At 42.0% G+C, this 18,896-nt stretch overlaps 1 protein-coding gene across 2 annotated transcripts in view; it reads right to left on the bottom strand.

The window, feature by feature from the left end:
• Window positions 1-18,896, bottom strand: part of GFRA1 (GDNF family receptor alpha 1) — a 213,904-nt gene that overhangs the window by 81,429 nt on the left and 113,579 nt on the right. For both annotated transcript variants that reach the window (XM_019555818.1, XM_019555820.1), the window contains exon 4: window positions 2,565-2,904. In XM_019555818.1, coding sequence (XP_019411363.1) covers window positions 2,565-2,904 — 340 coding nt within the window. The remainder of the gene's footprint in view (window positions 1-2,564; window positions 2,905-18,896) is intronic.

The raw sequence follows: 18,896 nt of genomic DNA, 5'->3' as shown, positions 1-18,896 counted from the left end.
GTGTGTGTGTGTGTGTGTCTCCAATTTCACTGGGACAGGCAGGCAGACAGAACAGGGCTTTTGGAGCTAATCAACAGATCTGCTGGTAAACTAAGAACTTTGAACTAATGGAGAGAGGCTATTGTTTTGATAACTGGGTGATAAAGACTTATCAGCTCCCAGCTGGCTTGCTTGTCTATCAGTTTGCTGCAGACAGTATGACAAAGCATGGAGGGCTATTGAAAAGCTCTGTATCATTAACAGATGCATGTGTGCACTGCATGCCCCGCCCCACCCCTGCCTTGCCTCAGACTGCTAGCCCAGGGCTGGGGCTGACAACACTCCTGCCCCTTGAGCAGCCAGCGGGGAAAAGCCTGGAACTGTGCAGACAGGTATGCCTAATGATGGAGTCCTGCCAGGGCCTGGCTACACCCCGCCTCAGCTCAGCTCCGTGCACAAGGGGAGAGAGGGCTGCTCCAGCACCCCCCAGCTTACACCCTGAGCCACTGCAGGCATGCGCCTGACTTTCCTCAGTCTAGACAGAATGCCTATCCAATTTTGACTGGTTCAGCCTAGCCAGGTTAGACTAACCTGCAAAGATTGAATCAATTTAGGCTCTTGCTTTTTGAACGTCTGTCCCTAGTCCTAATGACACGATGCAGGTGTTCCCTGTATACTTGCAACATTGCTGCATGTCTTTACCTAACCACCCACAACACTTCTGGTGCAGCGAGCCACAAAGACTCTGAAGCTTCTGAAATGAAATTTGAACGAGAAGGAACTGCAATAGGAATCTGGAAAAATCAATTCTGTACCAGGCTGATCATAGCTTTGGGCAACCGTAATAGCAGTTTTATCAAACAAGATTGTGCAGTGATGGAATATATAAGGCACAAAATCAGGGCAAGATTAATGAAATCTGAGGAAACAAAATACCATTAAGAATGTAGCTGCTAAGGCTATATTTGACCAGAGCTTATAGCCAAGCCAGAACAAGAAGTAATGGTAGTACTTAAGCTAAATATCCCCTGCCGTAGCTTAAGTATTAGGAAACTCTTTATGTGGCAAATCCTCTCCCGCGTCTTGCAGGCACTGAAATTCTGTGGAACCTGAGTAGAGCACAGAGCAGAAATACTGCTGCTCTGTTATCTGGGTACCGAGGTACTTTTGGGGGTCACTATGAAGGAGCCATTTATGCAGAAAATACTTGAGAATCAGGAGAGACTTACAAGGAAGGGACTTACAGATGAGCATCACTTTGTGGTATCTGATATAGGAAGTGCTCAATGGGCCTTTGACAAGAGGGTGCTACAGTCTGAAGATCCTGGGCTGCTGAGATGGCCATTGGCAGGGCGTTCAAGTAGACTAAAACTCCAAGTACACAAGGAGTTGCTCTAAGTATCACTGGAGTTAGACCAGCCCATTGCTTCCCAAAGACAGAGAAAAGAAAGCCATCTACGCTCACTCCCCTTTGCAGGTCCCCACGCTAAGGCTTACATGAGGATCAAGGTCAAAAGGTTTAGTACCCCAATAATACAGTGAGGGATCACAGTCATACCCCTCATTATTATATTTTACAGCAGGCATTGCAGTGGCTTTAAAGATATAACCATAAATACACAACAATAAATACAGAATCCTGGACTATGTAAAGTTGCATTTCTCTCTACACCCAATTCACAACTTTTGATAATTCACAGCAGGTCTGTTCATTGCAAACCAGGTGAAGTTCTTGTACAGAACTTTATAAAGATGGCATTGGTGTAACAGCTTTCCCAGATAAGCAGTACACCTAATGAATACTGCAAGTACTAGGGATGGAGAAAGCCCTGTACTGCAACACCGTGACTGTGATGTAACAACCTGCAGAAAACTGGCTAAAAGCATGGCCATTCCTTAAGCTCTGCGTTCCACAGGGCAGAGGGGAGGCAAGTACACAGATAAGGAAGAAAACTGGAAGTCAGATCAGTGACAGTCAATGACCGTCTAGATACATCAATCTAATGCCTCTCTCCGTAGATGGCTATGGTTGGTGGGGGGGGTGTGAAACAGTCCCAAGCCTAGTACAGCTCTGAGCTGGCTGTGTGGGAGCTGGTCCATTGCCAGGAGGGAGCTTTCTTCCTTTGCTACCCACACCTTGCAGAAAAGTCCCGTGTCAGGCTGTGCACACAGTTCCTAACTTACAAACGGTTACTGGAGCTCAAAGTAGAGATCTCACTGACTGCAGGGACTATTAATTGTGTTTTCAGCTTGTCATCTATGGAAAAAATCATTTCACGAAGATAAGTAAAGAAAAGTTTCCTGCAACATTTTGTAGGAAACAGACTCAACTTTTTTATATCTTTCCTGGCGGTTAAAAGATCTTTCATAATGTGAGTGAGTGGTTATGAACAGTGTCAGAGGAAACACATACGTGACCAGATGCTGGCTTTTGTTATTCAGTTAAAGATGTCAAGTGGTTTTTTTCCCACTGACTGTCCTATTCCCTGGTGGAAATTCTGATTCTTAGACTTGGCAATTTCAGCAGCTCCAAAAGGTTTTCTCTGATACCTCATTAATCACTCCTCTGCCATGTGCTATCTTACCTGCAGATGTAATTCTTCTTGCAGGATTCTTGTAAATCCAAGCAGTTTAGTTTCTCCTTGTCCTCATATGAACACACAGGAACAATAGTCTGCCGTCTCCTTTCTGTACAGGCTATGTCTCGACAGGAGCAGAAGAGCATCCCATAGCTGTGCTTTGGGGGGACTTTGTCGAAAAACAGCCGGAGGGCTTTATGACACTTCCGCTTGTTACAGATTTCATTAGACGTGCTGCTGGTGCAGGGGGTTATGTAAGCAGATCTGAATTTCTTGCAGGTATCGTTCAAGTTACAGGCTTTTGCTGCATCCAAGCAATTGTTCCCTTTTGAAAGTGCCGGCTCCACTAAAAAAAAAGCACAACACACAATAATAGGAAATATGTCAGATTTATGTTGTGAATTAATGTTTATGTCTATTTCACTGTTAATGAGTTCTTGAGCATATATTTGTCAGCTAACAAACCTTCAGTGCGAGAAACTGTGACCAGGCCTTATGTTTCTTGGGATAATAATTTAACGGGAGAGAGCAAGCACAAGTGCACGGGCATGTGTTAAGATTAGAATGCTGGAAAATGAAGGATAACTAAACTAAGCGGCACTGCACTTTATCTTCTTTATAGAAGAAATAGTGTGCACATACTAGGCTAAATTAATACCGGGTGAAACAACATTAAAATCAATTGTGTTATGACAGGAACAGATTTGGCCCATTGTGTAGCAACATAGTAAAGGAATAGAATCCTTAATCTGGTTTCTGTAAACAAAAATTACTTGGTTAGGTACTTGCTTCAGCCTGAGCATTATAAACACCATACTGTAACTGTGTCAAGCAATGTGCTTATTGTTGCAGAGTTTATGAGGCAAATAGTCCGGAGAGTTTGTAAGGTGAGTAAGCACAGTCCAAACGTCAGTGAGTATTGCAAGTCCATCCTACAGGCCACGTTATACCTTTACAGAGCCTGCAAAATCACCTTAACAGTTCCAGAGGCACAGCCTCAGTCTTACAAAGGCTATGAGGATGACCTGGTATGAAGATGTTGCCTATGAATTTACATGGTACAGGTAAAGACATAGGCCAAAACAAAGGAATGGTTTGCAATACACCACAAAATGGTAAATTATACAGAAAGAAAAGATTTCACGAGCTGTCGTAAGGCTATGAGTTGTTATACATTAAATCTTGTGAAACAATAAGCTGGATACTAAAAAATATCAAAGCCTAGTATTTGAAAGTAAAGAAAACCTACCTGCTTTTAACTCCAGTTATCTTAATACTGCAAGTATCTGAAACTCTATTACTAGTGCTTACCACGTTGCTAGCCCCCCTCCCACCCACCTCTCTTCTATACTCCCCCTGCCTCTCCAAACATTAATCCAACATATTAATAGTACATGAATGTAGCCCATCAGGCCAGGAACTAATCTATTTTCAGTCCAGCTGTATGTACTGATCATGCACAGTACAATTATATATTTATTTCACATTCTAGGTCTTTTGTCCATTCCACATTATTCGGGAGCACCACCATATTTTTTTTTGTATCTCAACTCCCTAAAATACAAAAATACAGATATAACATCTTTCTATAAACCAGCACAATAGTTTAAACAGCACTGTATCTATAACAGAGCTGAAATGCAACATTTTCATGGAGAGCAACTTCTGATCTTCTGTATAGCCACGTAAATCCAAAATAAAAGCAAAGATTTCAGTGGAGTACTCTGGATTTATATGCTGAAAAGGAAATTAGATTCTGATCTGACTTGTATTCACTGAACTTACAAAAATAAAAACTAGTATAAGTTAGACCTAGGGCTTGACTGTTGTCACTTAAGTCATATTACATTCCAACTGAAGGTAAGAAGGCAACTTGCAAAGGAAGTGGGCTTGTATCCAGTCAGACTAGGATAGAGGCAGTTAGCTGCCCTGGTGACTATTACCCTGCCCAGCACCTGCTTCAGGGTAGGATGGAATTAAACCGAGGTTTCCTTCTTCCTAGGCTAGTGCTCTAACCCCTAAAACATTGCTATACAGGGGGAGGATGTCTCCTCCTTCAGCTGCTTTTTAAATGAATGAGCTTTTCTTGGTTTGAAAGGATGCTGAACTGTCAATCTAGAGTCTAGGGCAATGACTCCCTGCAATTCTGAATGAAGAACTAGGTTTGAGACATACTGTTTTCAATGTTTCCTGCTAGTAAGCTTTGCACAATGGCAATGTGGACCATGCTGACTGTAGACAGCTTCCTGCTCAGTGCGCGGGCTATTCTGAACCTCATGCTTAGCTGCCTCACTTTCCCTATGCACTTTATTTGTACCCTGGATGTTTTACGTGGGGTTTGGGATTCTACTCTGAGAGCCAGGTGCTTGGAAGTTAGCTGCTGCTGTGTCCCAGTCCTTTATGGATCTGGCCCTTAATCATTTTGTGTGTCATTCCCTCTAGAATGGAAATGATTAGGCTTCCCTACATAACAGAGGTGCTATTTGCAAGGTGTTTGGATACTAGTTGGGTGGAGGTATATAAGTAGAAATAAACAGCAAGAATTCATAGGTTGTGGTGAGTCTAAGGAATATATATTTTTATCTTATAGTAGTGAATTTCCCATCAAGCATGATGGGGGGGAGGGGATGAGGCGGGCAGGGACAGAGCGCCGCATGCCACCACCCCATGCTGCTGCCACCTCCCAGGAGCAGGGGTGGGGGAAGCTTGCACGTAGCCACCACTGCCATCCACCGCCCTGTGCTGCTGCTGCTGCTCCACATCCAGCCACATGCCACCCCTCCCCGCACATCCAGTCCTGCAACACCCCCACACTGCATCTGGCCATCTGTCTGTGCAGACCACTCTGATTGGTTGGCAGCCAATCACAATGTTTGCTGAAATAACCAATCAGAGTGCTCCAAGAGTGTTACAGACAGACACACAGGCAGACGGACTAAGCCCTTTATAAATACAGAATACCAAAGGCATCATTTTAATTATTTCCATAGCTCTTTGAATAGCTATTCAACCGAAATATACCAGTATCAACATAAGGGGACAGCAGGCATCAACAAGCATTCAGATTTTATGTATAAATATAATGGTAATAGTTTTCACTTTCAAATATTTGGGTTTTGGAAAACTTTGTCTTAGCATTATAACATTAAAATGTTGTACTACATTAACATATAATTATAACCTTAACTCTAAACTCAAAAGTTTTCAGCTGCAATACAGTATATAGAATTATATGCTAAATGCAAGTATAATTACCATGTAATCTGTAGGGCATATAATTATAGAATATATGCATAGTACACACTAATTACTATGTGATTACAGAGTAATTACATGGTTATTTGTGCCTGGAAGACAAATGTTATGCTCAACCATTTAAACTAAGATGCCCTTGGATAAGTGGTTGCTATGAATCTGTAGATGAGCAGTGAATTAAAGCATGCCAACATGCGTAGATATAAACTTATTACATCATACTTCATAACAAACAATTTAAAAACAAGCCAAACACAACTGTCCAACTTTGTTTATAATCACGCCAATTCTTTTCTTTATTATCCAAATTATGGCAAATGCTGTCATAGAATTACAGTGCTTTAAAGCCTAACAACTTAAAAAGAAAAAAAAAACCAAAAGTGACATTTTAACAATTCTTTTTGAAAAACAGCACAAGCCAAACTTAGAGAGAACTTAAACAGTAGTGAAAGTGATGTTAAGCGCAAGTTAAGCTAGATGCAAATTGTTTAGAAAACTACTCTGATATGTACCTTCATTTATGTACTTTAGCCCACAGGTATCTTATACTTTTTAAGTGCTATCTTTGAAAATATGCCAAAGACTTCTTTCTTTCTAACTTAATCAAGCCTGTAACTTGCTGGGTTTAGTTACCTGCCATTTGCTCTCTATTTTGCTATGTATGTACTGATGGTTAGAAAATGGTATTTAGAGGTTTGCCTTTGGGAATTGGCTTGTAGGTAAAGTAGATATGCATTAAAACAATGGCCCAGGGCAACAGCAAGGGTTAATTGATTTTTAAAAGGCTGTTTGTGCCTTCAAGGCCCACTGTGTCTGACATAAGCAGGTAGCAAACAGACGCACAGGCTGGGAAATTGGAGACATGTACCACACTGCTCTATAACATGAGATAAGGTGGCACCAGGTCACAGTGCCCAGCTGCAAACCCCTTGGGATATCCAGTTTTGGGGAACAGACCAAATGAGGAGGACACCAGAAAGAACAAATTAGGATGCATGCATGTGATGGGTTTGTGAAACAAAGGGATAATGCTGACAGCACAGAATGTGGACAGTCTGATGACCAGAGGGAAACCAATCAGTGATGCTCAAAGATGAAGAGTCATCAAAGGAGAGGAAAAGCACACAAAAGAAGGGATTTCAGAGCAGAAAAGGGTCCCCAAGAGGGGAATCGGAGGCTACTATGGACAAAGGCATACCACCAGCACGTCTCAAGCACCCCACTAGGGGGTAGGGAGGGGGAGGATTAATATAGGGATGTGCCTTGCCCTCCAACCTCCAGGCTGCTGATATCTGATATTAAAGAGAGAACCTCACAGTGCAGCTCATGTGCTGGCCAGATGTACCTTGACTCTGTGAACCTGGGGACTGGTACAGATAGAATTGTTTTCATTATTCTTATCTGCTATCACTGTGCATCAATAATCTTTGCCTATTATCAAATGGAGAGGCCGTGGCTGGTCTGAGGGTTTGGGTCTACCCGGAACAAGGTATCTGGGTCTTAAATCCAGAGCCAGCATATAAAACCCTACAATATTTAAGCTCCATATTACACCACATAGCAGTACTTTGCTTTTTAAACTACAAATTATAATAGAGTGAGATATGAATCAGCTGTGCTTGTATTAAATAAGAATATGTAAACAAATTGTTCTCATTAATGTTAGATTTTCCTGGACTACTGAATCATATTTTAATGTAAAAATTAAAAACCAGAACCTACCATCTTTTACACTGCAAAAATATCATGCAGTTATTCTTGACACTTATGATCACTATAAAGAGTTAACAAAGATAACTACAAAGAGTTAACATGGTAATTACTGCAAATGTTCCTGCAGATTACTTACATGCTACTAACGTTTAAGGTCAATTTTTCTGCCAGCTTCTGTTTTATGATATTCAAATTATGAAGACAAGCAGACAATTGGCACTTATTCAGTATTAACTATGCGAGTGGTAAAGTGGGGCCCAGTCAGGGATGTCCCCTTGTTGAAGGATTTCTGAATCCAGAGCTGTGCAAGCAAGACCTCTCTAATTCTGGGGATATTAAGAATCCCCCTGTCATGCGGCCTTGAGAAAAAAACTGCAAAGAGGAGACAGCCAAACACTTCAGCAAGTACAGCAGCTATAGAAGTTACCAAAGCAGGAACCTTAAGAGCACTCCCTGTACTTTTAATGGGACTTTCTTGGCCTCTGCTGAGTTTTCTCTCCCCTTTCTCTGCATCCTCGTGTCAGCTTCACTCTACACCTATACCTCTTATTTCCTTTGCCCTGCCCTTCCACCTCTACTCTATTCCCCATCGGGTATTACACCATTCAGTTAATTCCTTCCTAACTAAATGTGCCTTTTTCACCTTCCCCCACCTCCCAAAAATAGGAAATGTGGAATTAACTGGGCATTTACTGCCGTTACAGTGCACTTTGCTTCTGTTACACTGCTTGCCCACACCAGTCTAGTCCAGTAGTGCTCAACTTTTGGTCGGTCTGTGGAGTTGTGCCATCCAATCCACAGGGCTCCAAATGGATCCAGAAATTTGGGGGCAGGGGACCAGTGGCAGCATTGTCATCCCCTTACTGCCAAATTTCCAGACTCAGGGGTAAACCTGCAGGCTGAATAATTTGGCTCTGCAAGCTAGATTGGCTGGCTGGACTAGGTGTGTGAGGCTGGGTCAGCATGCAGCTGGATCCAGGACACACGGGGTTGGCCCACGCGCTTGGGCCAGCGTGCAGCTGGATCCAGGGTCAGCCAGCATGTGGATTAGACCCACAGACAGATCCTAGGTGGGATCTGGCCAATAAACTCACTTTGCATTACTCATCCAACTCACAGGGCTGGAAGGTTGCATAAGACTGGTCTAGTCCAGTTAGACAGTCATCTCTTTGAGGTACGAACTGTCTGCTACTCTGTGTCTGCACATGCCTAGCACTATAATTTGCATGACTCTGATGTGATTCTTTAATAAAGATGATTAAGATAATAAACCACCCATTCTAGGCATATAAATCAAACAGCTTAAGAGAGATTTTTCATCCTATTTACACTGTTTGGCATACCTCATCTTCTGTAACAGTTATTACATGCTCCTTATATTTACCACAAGTTTGGGCCAAACAATGAAGTTTCATGGGAAAAGAGAAAAGGGAACCCCACCTCCAATATTCTTCTGCTTCTCTAAATCATCCATCTGTCATCCTCCTTGTATCTATTTTACTGTTTCTCATGGACTGCATGTAGAAGGCAGGGAAGAGTGGCACCTTAACCACCATGCCTTGCCTGCTGCCTGGCTTGGAACTAACATGGCTAACTACCTCTCCCTACTCGTGAGCTACGTCTAGTGAATTTTATGGCTGCACAGGAAGGTGCTTTCACTTCCCTATGAGCCAGTGATATGTTGACAAGAACTCTTAATGCATTCTGGGAGCCTCTTATTAAAAGTTTGCTACTAAACTAAAGGGAAATTTGAGATCATTTCCCCACCTCCGACTACAATCTTTTTCTGCAAATATGACTTAAGTTACAGAATTTATATTAAACAACAAAATGGACATTTAGAATTCAATTTTCTTACAGTACATAAAAAGCAATTTACAGTGGTTGCCACTGAAATTACAATTGCACTTTGAAAGTAATTAGCATTACTAGGCTAGTTAACATGGGAATACTCAAAAGACTGCAGTAAATGTTAATTAGGTGAAAGGCAAAACTGAGAGGCATTAATGGTGACCACTATGGGCTAATTCCTGCCTAGCACAAGTGCAGAATGCTGCATGCAAAAACCCATGGATGAGGAGAGCTGGGGAACCAGATCCTACAGTGTTATTTCGATACAGGTTACCTAATTACTTCTATTTTGGAAAAGAATAGGGACATGCAGGTAAGATTCTCATTTGCATGCTAATGCTTGTCTAAGAAAATGGGTGTTATCAATAAAGTGTTGCCAAACCTCAGTGGCACAGAAACACAACCAATCAATTCTTAAAAAAGTCATGAGATTAAGCCAATTATGGTGTGTATAATTTGGGGGTTCTATTTGCCTTCTAGTTTCTGAGGCTTTGGGGTACACGGAAATCACATTTTCAAGACTGTGTATACCAAGAGGGCTAGATATTTTTGCTTGCTTTTTTGTTCTAATGGAAGCTGATGAGATTCTGTCATGATCACTTGTCTCTGGAAACTGAGGCTTTATGAAAATGATGAACTATCACAAGATTCAGTAAGATCATGGTTACTGGCAACTACCGATGTACCTGCGTTCCATATAATTCCCAGTCTCTTTTACCCTGCATTTTCAGAGAAATGATCAAGGCCATAGGAAGCTTGACACTTATCCCTGTATGTTGGGGAGCACAGAGGGCTACATCCACAAACAAACTTAAGCGCTTACAGCAGGACAAAGGTGAACAAGCCCGACGCTAAAATCCTCAAAAGCCCTGTTCAGCTCCTGGCTAACTCGAGAGGCACCTCAACTGAAACTCTTTGACACTAACGTTTCCCATGGGCTTACAGCTTTGAACACCTGAACTCCATTGTGATTTGCAAACCAAGCAATCCTTGGCCTATCTAGCCTGAAGGCTTGATCTCTGAAGTGTGCATCACGTTTCCCTGGATCAGGTCCTCCCTTAAATGCAGTGGCAACAACCTGCCTTCAAACCATGTCTAGAGAAGAAGATGAATCTCCTCCACCAAATTTGATAGTTCCCCATTCAGCACTCAGGGTTGTTGGATCTCTGCTGAGTGCGTAACTGTTCCTATGCATGACACAGGCACTGGGGACTAGGAATTCCTCTCCACAAAGACACCAGGTGCCTATGAGTACTCAGCAAGGCTGTGTGTCATAGTGCCCCCACATTTTTTTTTTAAGATCTCAGGCCTAATGAATAGTTGTAACTTTGTCTGATTAGGGTTTGATCCTGTTACCCTTCAAGTCACAATTGTTTCTGCCTCAGGAGGCCAGTACAGAAAAAGAGCCTCTGCCCAGGGCTAACAGTGCTGGCCTTTGCTCCTGTGCAAGAATGGGAGACAACTATGGCTAGGGACAGAAATTACAAATAAACTGGTATAAGTGATCAGAAACCCATTCTAATCTGTGACGCAACAAAACTTCAGTGCATGTACACAGTTTCCAAAACGGCCAGAGTTGGTTTAAGAGAAACCAGATGCAGTATCAGACTTAACCGATTTAGGTTAAATTGGTTTATTGAACTTTTGCCCCAGATCCCCGCCAGATTCAAGCTAACTCTCAGTTCCCCCACATTCCATGATGCTTTGCACCTCCCCTGCAAACCGCCCCCCCCACAGGGTATGCAGGCAAGCCTTAGCCCAAGCTGTCTGCTCCAGCTAAGCACAGAGGCATGCTCTAGTGCTCCCCGGCTTCTGGTCTGGGCCACTGCAGGCATGTGGCTGCATTTCCAGAATCAAAAATGAATGTCAGGTCACTTGTTTATTGGTTCAATCTATGCAGCTTAGGCTAACCTGCAAAGTCTGAATTGAATCAGCCTTAGGCTTTTTGTCTGTCTGTACTTAGGCAAAGTCTTCACAGACTGAGGTCTCCCCTTGGTACCTTCTGTCTCCCTAATGGGGGCTGTGTGAGAGCATTCTTCGGCTATGAGCCAAGTCTTACAAGCAGGCTAAGGAAATCTTGTCATGGGGCTGTGATTGACACCAGGGCAGGCAGTGTTGCCCCAAGTGTTATATGGCTGCCCAGGGCACGGAGATACACGGTTACACTTCTGATGGCTGGTACAGGAGGAGCCCTGTAACCCCCACACTAAACCCATTAAATGTCTGGTATGAGACAGGGGACAGGCAGGGCAGACACACCAGCGTTAATAGTGTTGTGGCCTGCTGCCTGAATCCATCTCTGTGTCTGCCTGTATTCACCTGCATATCCTGATCTATCATCTTTCATTTCCTGCTGCTAACAGAATGAAGGCTCGTATGAAAATGTAATTTTCTTTGCTCTACTGATGAACGCAGTCCTGCACTAAAACGTTGACCTTAGTCACACCAATATGTAGCTTAGGTAAATCCAGGGTACTTGCTAAAATTAGTCCAGATTTTCAACAAAACAAAGAGGAGGAATTTGGTCCATTATTCCTAGTTTTATTTCTTTCTTCCAAGATGGGAGGCAGGAATGAAAGGATAAAACAAAGAAACAAACAAAGTCTGCCAGTTGCTTCTCACAGAGCCAGTCAGCATTTGTCATACTGCAACACGGATTTCAAACCTAGCCCAAAGGGCTTGAAGGCAGGAAGGTCCTCCCAGTGCCTAATGGTATACCAGTTTTAGCAATTAATTTTGCACAGAACAGGGTCTTACACAAAAATCTACCCTGATACAAGTCATGTGCAGCACTGAATGAGAGGCTCATTTTGTGATGTGGAATGCTATCACTAAGGCTTCAGCTGAGCTCTTTTAATTAATTTGACGTGGGATATTCAAAGTGACCCCCTGTTACTGCATATGCACCCAGATATGCCATTCCAGATGTTGTTTGGCTTAGTCAAATACTAAGTGGACAGAACTAAGGCAGGAACCTGTGCAAGCAATGCTACAGAACAAAACGTAAAATATTAAAATGCACATCGTCTACATGAGCAGTGGTCTATCGCATGCAAGTTCACAAGAAACAGAGACTGTTTACCGAACCCGTGCCAATTTACAGGGTAACTTTCAGCATTTCTTTTTATTACTGCAGAATTGAATTCACAACTTGTTTCCTCTTTTCCTCAGACTTGATTAATTACCATGTTAACATAACTACTGTTCTCAGTGTTATAATGGGCTCACTCTAAAGTGCTATCCTAGCAAAATAAAACAGGAAAAAGCTTCCATCTCTTTGCTTTTGTGTCACAATCCTTTTTAATTCCACTGTTTTTCAAATTTATGTTCCTTTCCAATAAAGCCTGCATGAATATTACAGCAAATCTGATAATACAAGGTTGTGACCCTTGTAATTGATCCTTCAAGCTTCTTTTTACTTTTTCCAGTTGACATGGTAAAAATTACATTTAAATGTGCTTGTTGACACTTGAGTATTCACTTTGTTGATCGTATACAGCATTTCAGAGAGATTATATTCCATGATGATGAATTTCTACTGTTTTTTTTCCTTCCATACTTACAACACCATTAAGCATTAAGCTGTAAGCAAACCTCCTCTGGGGTAAAGAGGTAAGACTAGACATAGACATACCAAAGGCCAAAGCTTCATTCACTTCAATGAGAATGATGCTGGAAATAGGGAGCTCTTTATAAGGGGCTAACTTTTTGCTAGGATATTTAAAAATGCACCATACTTATCAATACCATTCCAAAATAAAATGAGAACCTTAGTGTCTTCTTTTAATACAGCACGTGTTTTAACAATATAGGCCATGTTACATCATAACATTGAGGTGGCTGTAATTAATGATTTCCAAGTCACCTGACTGCTGATGTAAAATGATTAATAGTGCTGTCTCAGCAAATGTGATCATTACATTTTTAATTAACCTTTTCAACCTTTTGCGCCTTTTACATTTGTTATAAATTAGATCTTTACAGGTTTGTAGTTGTGATGTTTGATTAGTTTAAAACAAATGAAACAATAATCCTCGCATTTAGTCAAACAAGTCCTTACTGTTACAAATAAAAAGGTATTGATAATAGGGAGAGCTGTGATAAATCAAGATCTAGGACAGGCATTCAAACTTTGTGGCTAAGTTCCCACCTAATTTTTGTTTTGGCAGCTTACTGTTATTTAATAGCTCTGGTTACCAGGAAACTGGCTTTTGAAAATTCTCCCTCTACCTAATTATAATTACTCTGTATAAATCATACAATGATCAATTATAATAATCTCAGATTCATACATTATTTAAACTTAGCATTTGAATCCACACAGCAGGAGTGCAGGAAATTCCTAAGCCCTCTCTTTGCACACTAACAATTGCTTTATTTCTGAAGCAGTGCCAATTATGGAGAAGTAGGGCCAGATCTGCTCTTAGCTATCGCAGTAGAAATCTCAAATGACAGCTGGATTGGGCCCCAAATATTTTTTTCAGGAGACAGATTCTGATCTTATGCTCAGGAAATCCTCAGCAATGCACTGATAAGCGAGTTTCTCCGGGCTTACACCAAGTGGAGAAAGCGCTGTTATTAACACGACACAATTATAATAGACATTATATTATATATACACTATAATTGTGCCATTTTAACATAAGTACACTTTAAAGGAGTATTTTGTATACTTTTTTTTTCTTCAAACCAGGTTTCAAAAGCTAGGAAACACACTTATTGTTGGGTATGGAAAATAATTAACATTGTTTTCTAACTTATAGCTGATTAAAAGATAACAGAGGTCAAATTTGTTTGGAAAAAGAAGTCTGATACGTGTATAGCAGATACCAAGAGGAAATGATCTTTTACAAGGACTTAAACAAAATATCCAAACATTTTTCAATGAGACCATAAAGCTATAATTGGATTTCAATTTAGTAATAGGCATCTTCAGACAGACCATTTTAATAATCTAATTATCTCATATGTGACTATGCCAGTTATGGTGCTACTGCTTCTGCACTACTTTTTTTGTATTCTGTCCTATTTCCATGTCATCCATAATATTTGATATAAACAGAGAAAGGTAGTTTGATGGCTTAGTCTGAAGTCAGGGAGTAAGCAAGGTAGAGATGCACCTTCTAGACTAACTGAATCAGATACACCTCTGATTTGCCATTAAATAGCACTTTGGCCAATTTTGATCTGAAAGGCTTTGCATTTGCATTTTAATGCAACTATGACATTCTATGGATAGTTTTGCTAATGAAACACAATATTAGTTTTGCTTCACTTTCATTAAGGAATGTAACTGTAAAAATGAATTGAGAGCTGTGTGAACAGTTTCAAATGAAAAGAACCAAAATTATTTGGCAAATATAACTAAATAACAATAAAAATGTGTTTTTACAGCACCATATTTCACACCCAGTTGAACCAAAACACGTATCCAAATGGTGAGATGCTGGAGATCCAAGGATCTGAATTTTGTTTGGGGTCTCAATTTCTATAGCAAATGTGCTGCAAAAGGTTAAACTTTCAAAAAGTGGAGCCCAGAATTATGCTCCTAATTTTAGGACACAAATGTAAGTGGTCTGATTTCTGAAAATACCAGGTCCCAAGGATATCCCACTGATTTCTAAAGATGCTGATAGGGGGCTGGTACTTTTGAAAATCAAGCTTTTAATTTAAGTGCTTATATAAGGGTTTAAGGATAGGATTTTCACCCAAGTTTCAAAAGAAGTCAACACTTTTGAACATGCTTTCCTACAAGTGTGGCTTTAGGCCCCCCTTTTTTTTTTTTTTGTATCTTAGTTACAGGTATCTTAGTTATACATAGCTCAGTCTTGTGCCACCTAACCTATTCAGAGGATGCTATAACATAATAAAGCAGGCTGGGTACAAACTGAACCTGCTAAATAGAAAGAAGAGCTGTTCATGGGCTAGCAGAAGTGGTTCAGGGGCCTACCACAATGACAGGAGAGCACTTCTCCACCTCCCATGCTCTAAATCAGGGATAGGCAACCCCCAGCACGCATGCCAGAGAGTGGCATGCAAAGGCATTTTGCTTGGCACACAAGCCTTGCGGCAGATGGCAGGGAAGGGGCCAGGACTGCACTGCCACAACAAGAAACACGCTCCTCGTGGCATCCCGCATCCGCCCCGGCACGTCAACGTCTTACAAGTTGAGGTTGCAGGTGTATTTTGGCACCCTGCCCAAAAAATGTTGCTGACCTCTGCTCAAAATTATAGGAGCACAAATGATGCTCACCCAACCAGCGTCCAGGCATCTCTAGCCAGACCCTTGAGCATGTCTTGAATGCTTTGTTCACATGGACAGGAGACCAGAGCTAGTCCCTTAACTGTGCTTTTAGGTCAGCTTCCAGTTCCTTCTGCAAAGCTGCCCAAAGAGGACAGAGTCTGTGCTGATGGTCTGGCTCATTTCTCTACCTTGGGAAAGAGGAGGGCTCTTACGGAGCAGTTGTCAAGACACAGGAACAGAAAATGGCCTGTGCATGTCTGAGCCAGCGAGAATCACAGACCTTCTGCAGGCTCAGCTGCGTGGGAATCCTTGGTCTGATGACTGCCTTGAGAGATCTACAGCATTTATACTCAAATGCAGAACACAAAGAAAAATGAAAACAAGCCTGTCAAGACGCAAAGAGAATTCACTGAAAAAATTCCTCTAAATAACAAAGCTAGTGTTTGTCTTTGATAATTACCTTTTATTCTTAGATTTAGAATGAGGCTGGGGATTACATCGACTGACAGCCAGACACTGGCACAGTTGCACTTATGAGGTCATGCAGAGGTAAAACCCAGTCAGCCATTACTTCAGTTTAAAAATAAGGTAAGCGCCATGTTTGCAAATAGTAGCTTACAGTAGCTTCTCTGCATGCCCACTGGGACATCTCTAGCAGCGGCTCACTGCTGATGGCTATAACTAGGAGAAATGCCCTAAGTGCATATAGCCTCAGAAAAAATAACGCCCCCCCCCAAATGCTTATTGTGTGGTGCTCTTCTCTTGGTCAGAAAAGCAGAGGAAGAACGAGGCTTGGAGAAGTAAGTGTGACTCGTATCTGACAACAGCAGCTGAAGTGATGAAGGAGGAGGAAAATGTTATGGCTGAGGGGGGAAAAAAGAAATCCTTTCTTCCTTCCAAAGAGCTTTTTTCAGTTTCTATCAGGGAAAGGCAAAGCAGCCACAACTTTTAGGCTATTCACTGCTAACCATGACCACCACAGTTCAGGCAGCTTTAGAAGGAGAGATGCTGTAATCATTGTGGCAGCCGTAGAAGTGAGGTTAAGGTTGCAATCGGAGGAAATGCAACAAGTACTTCAGCAGCTGTGGAGGCCCCATCATCCTCTTTTCCTATCACTAATCAAATCTAATCGGTGCAGTTATCTGTCCCATCTACTGAACAATAAGATCCTCAGTCCATTGATCCACCACCAGCTGTTCTTCCCTCTGCTAGTTGACTGCACTGCAATCCCACTGTATATAAATACATGCACTGCAATGGGAAATGCCCACTAAATCAATGAGATTGGTAACTTTTGGTTATGCATAGGTTCATCACTAATCAGCTTCAGTACGCCAGAATGAGCTTTGGTTACCTGATCTTGAACATGAGATGTTTACTGTGGAGCTGCCTAATTAGCACAGAAAAGTCTCTGCATCTACACATGCAGCCCTATTAGGCCTCAGTAAACTAATGAATGCTGCTGTAGGTTAGTATTTGTAAGTACAAGTACTATCCTGCAGCAGCATTATGTATGGCCCGGCAATGCACGTGCAGGTGTTGACAGGGCTGGCTGGGGCACAAGGGTGCTTTGGTGCAGGGGTTGCCTGCCAGCTAGCCCCATGCTGAAGCACTCTTGTGCCCAATCTAGCCCTTCTACAGCACGCTGAGCTGAGCCCACTTTCAATTAGAGCCAGGTGTCCCAGCCTGAGACTCAGAAAGGTTGTGGGCCACTGCCCTAGTCTATATTCCCTGGTGGTTAGGGCACTCACATGAGAAGGTGAAAGTGTGCATTGAACCCTTTCAGGCTGAGGAGAGCACTGAACCCAGGACCCTCCACTTCCTGGGAAGGCAGTTATATAAATGAACGCTGGTATTGACTTCTTTGGTTGCATTTAAAAAAGAAAGTAGCTAAAAGTGCATTTTGTGAGGTGCCCAAGTATGTTAGAATCACTTACAACTGGCCAAAGAAATCAAGGCCCTAAGGGGACTTAACCAGTCTGTTACACAGATCTGAAATCTGAATTTGCAAGTGGGAGCTAAGTGTCACCTGTGCATGTTGGGGCTGTTCTGGGCATATGCTGAAATAAAACTGCAGAGGTCTTTCAAGTCTATCAGATGTGAATCTAGGAATCTCTTAGGTTTGGCAAAAAGGCTAAATGAAGGGGTTTTATAATTGCAGTTTTAGATTTAGGCACCTAAATGTGTTGGGTTTTGGGGGGGGGCGGGGTTCAGTATCTGGCACTTTGCATTCCTACTTGTAGAGTATAAATGCATATTTGGGTTGGCAGTATACACAAAAACGGTAAAAAAACCCTCCATTTCTAACGGAAGTGTTTGGCAATCTTAATGTAGTAATAATAAAGTGAAGCTAATTATTTTTGTTTACAAGCACTAAAATAAAATAAATGTCTTTGTAATTGGTGATGAGTAAACCTCAATAAGTTAAATGACAATAATGATTTACATTTATATAGTTCATTTCCTTCAGAATTGCTTCATGTTCTACAGAAATGCAGCCACTTCTGAAGTGGAGCACTGCATCCATCCTACATCATCAGTGGTGTCCGAGATTTTCTAGAAAGGGAAGCGAACATTTCTGCTATTTACTCTATGATGTTATTATCCAAGTTGTCGTTTTTTCAGTACAGCACTTGTCTAATAATCTCACTCCGCCCAAAAGCATTCTTGATGCTCATAACTGCAAGTTGCCAGGATTTCAGTTTTTATACTTCACCAGAGAGATCCTGCCAGGACCACAGCAGCCATCATGCTATGCAGTTCAGAAGTGACTGAGGATGAGCAAATTACCAAAATACTGTTTGGAAACGACTAGACTTTCTTTGGAAGTCATGCTCAGCTATTTCAGTGTTATGAAAACTATGCTGAACTTATGAGTACCGCTGACATCACAGATGAAGGTGGTGTAATTTCTCATCTCAGAGGCTTAGTGCTTATCCAAACCTCATCAGTTAGGAAGCTGAGCAGATAGCTTGTACTAAACATTAGTCTCCATTAGGCCCGTGCGAAGCAGCTAGTATTCGCTTCAGGTTTGGATTTGGCTGATTTGGGGGACAGCAATTCAATTCGGTGATTTGAAACACTGTCCTGAATCGATTTGGCTGAATCTCCAAATCACACAGGCCCATCCCCTACCCGCTCTCCCAGTCCAGCAATGGCTGCCTGCCCACCCTAGCTCCCGGCACTTTGAAAAAAAAAAAGCCCCCACTCAGCAGGCAATCCCTGCTTCCCCCTACTGCCCCACACTGCGTGGGGGGCTCTGCATGAGCCCCTCA

This window comes from Crocodylus porosus, unplaced genomic scaffold (genome assembly GCF_001723895.1).
Source record: "Crocodylus porosus isolate Cpor-Errol unplaced genomic scaffold, CroPor_comp1, whole genome shotgun sequence".
Classification (NCBI taxonomy): domain Eukaryota; kingdom Metazoa; phylum Chordata; order Crocodylia; family Crocodylidae; genus Crocodylus; species Crocodylus porosus.
The sequence above is the reverse complement of the archived record's forward strand: the minus strand, read 5'-3'. Positions and strand labels throughout refer to the sequence as shown.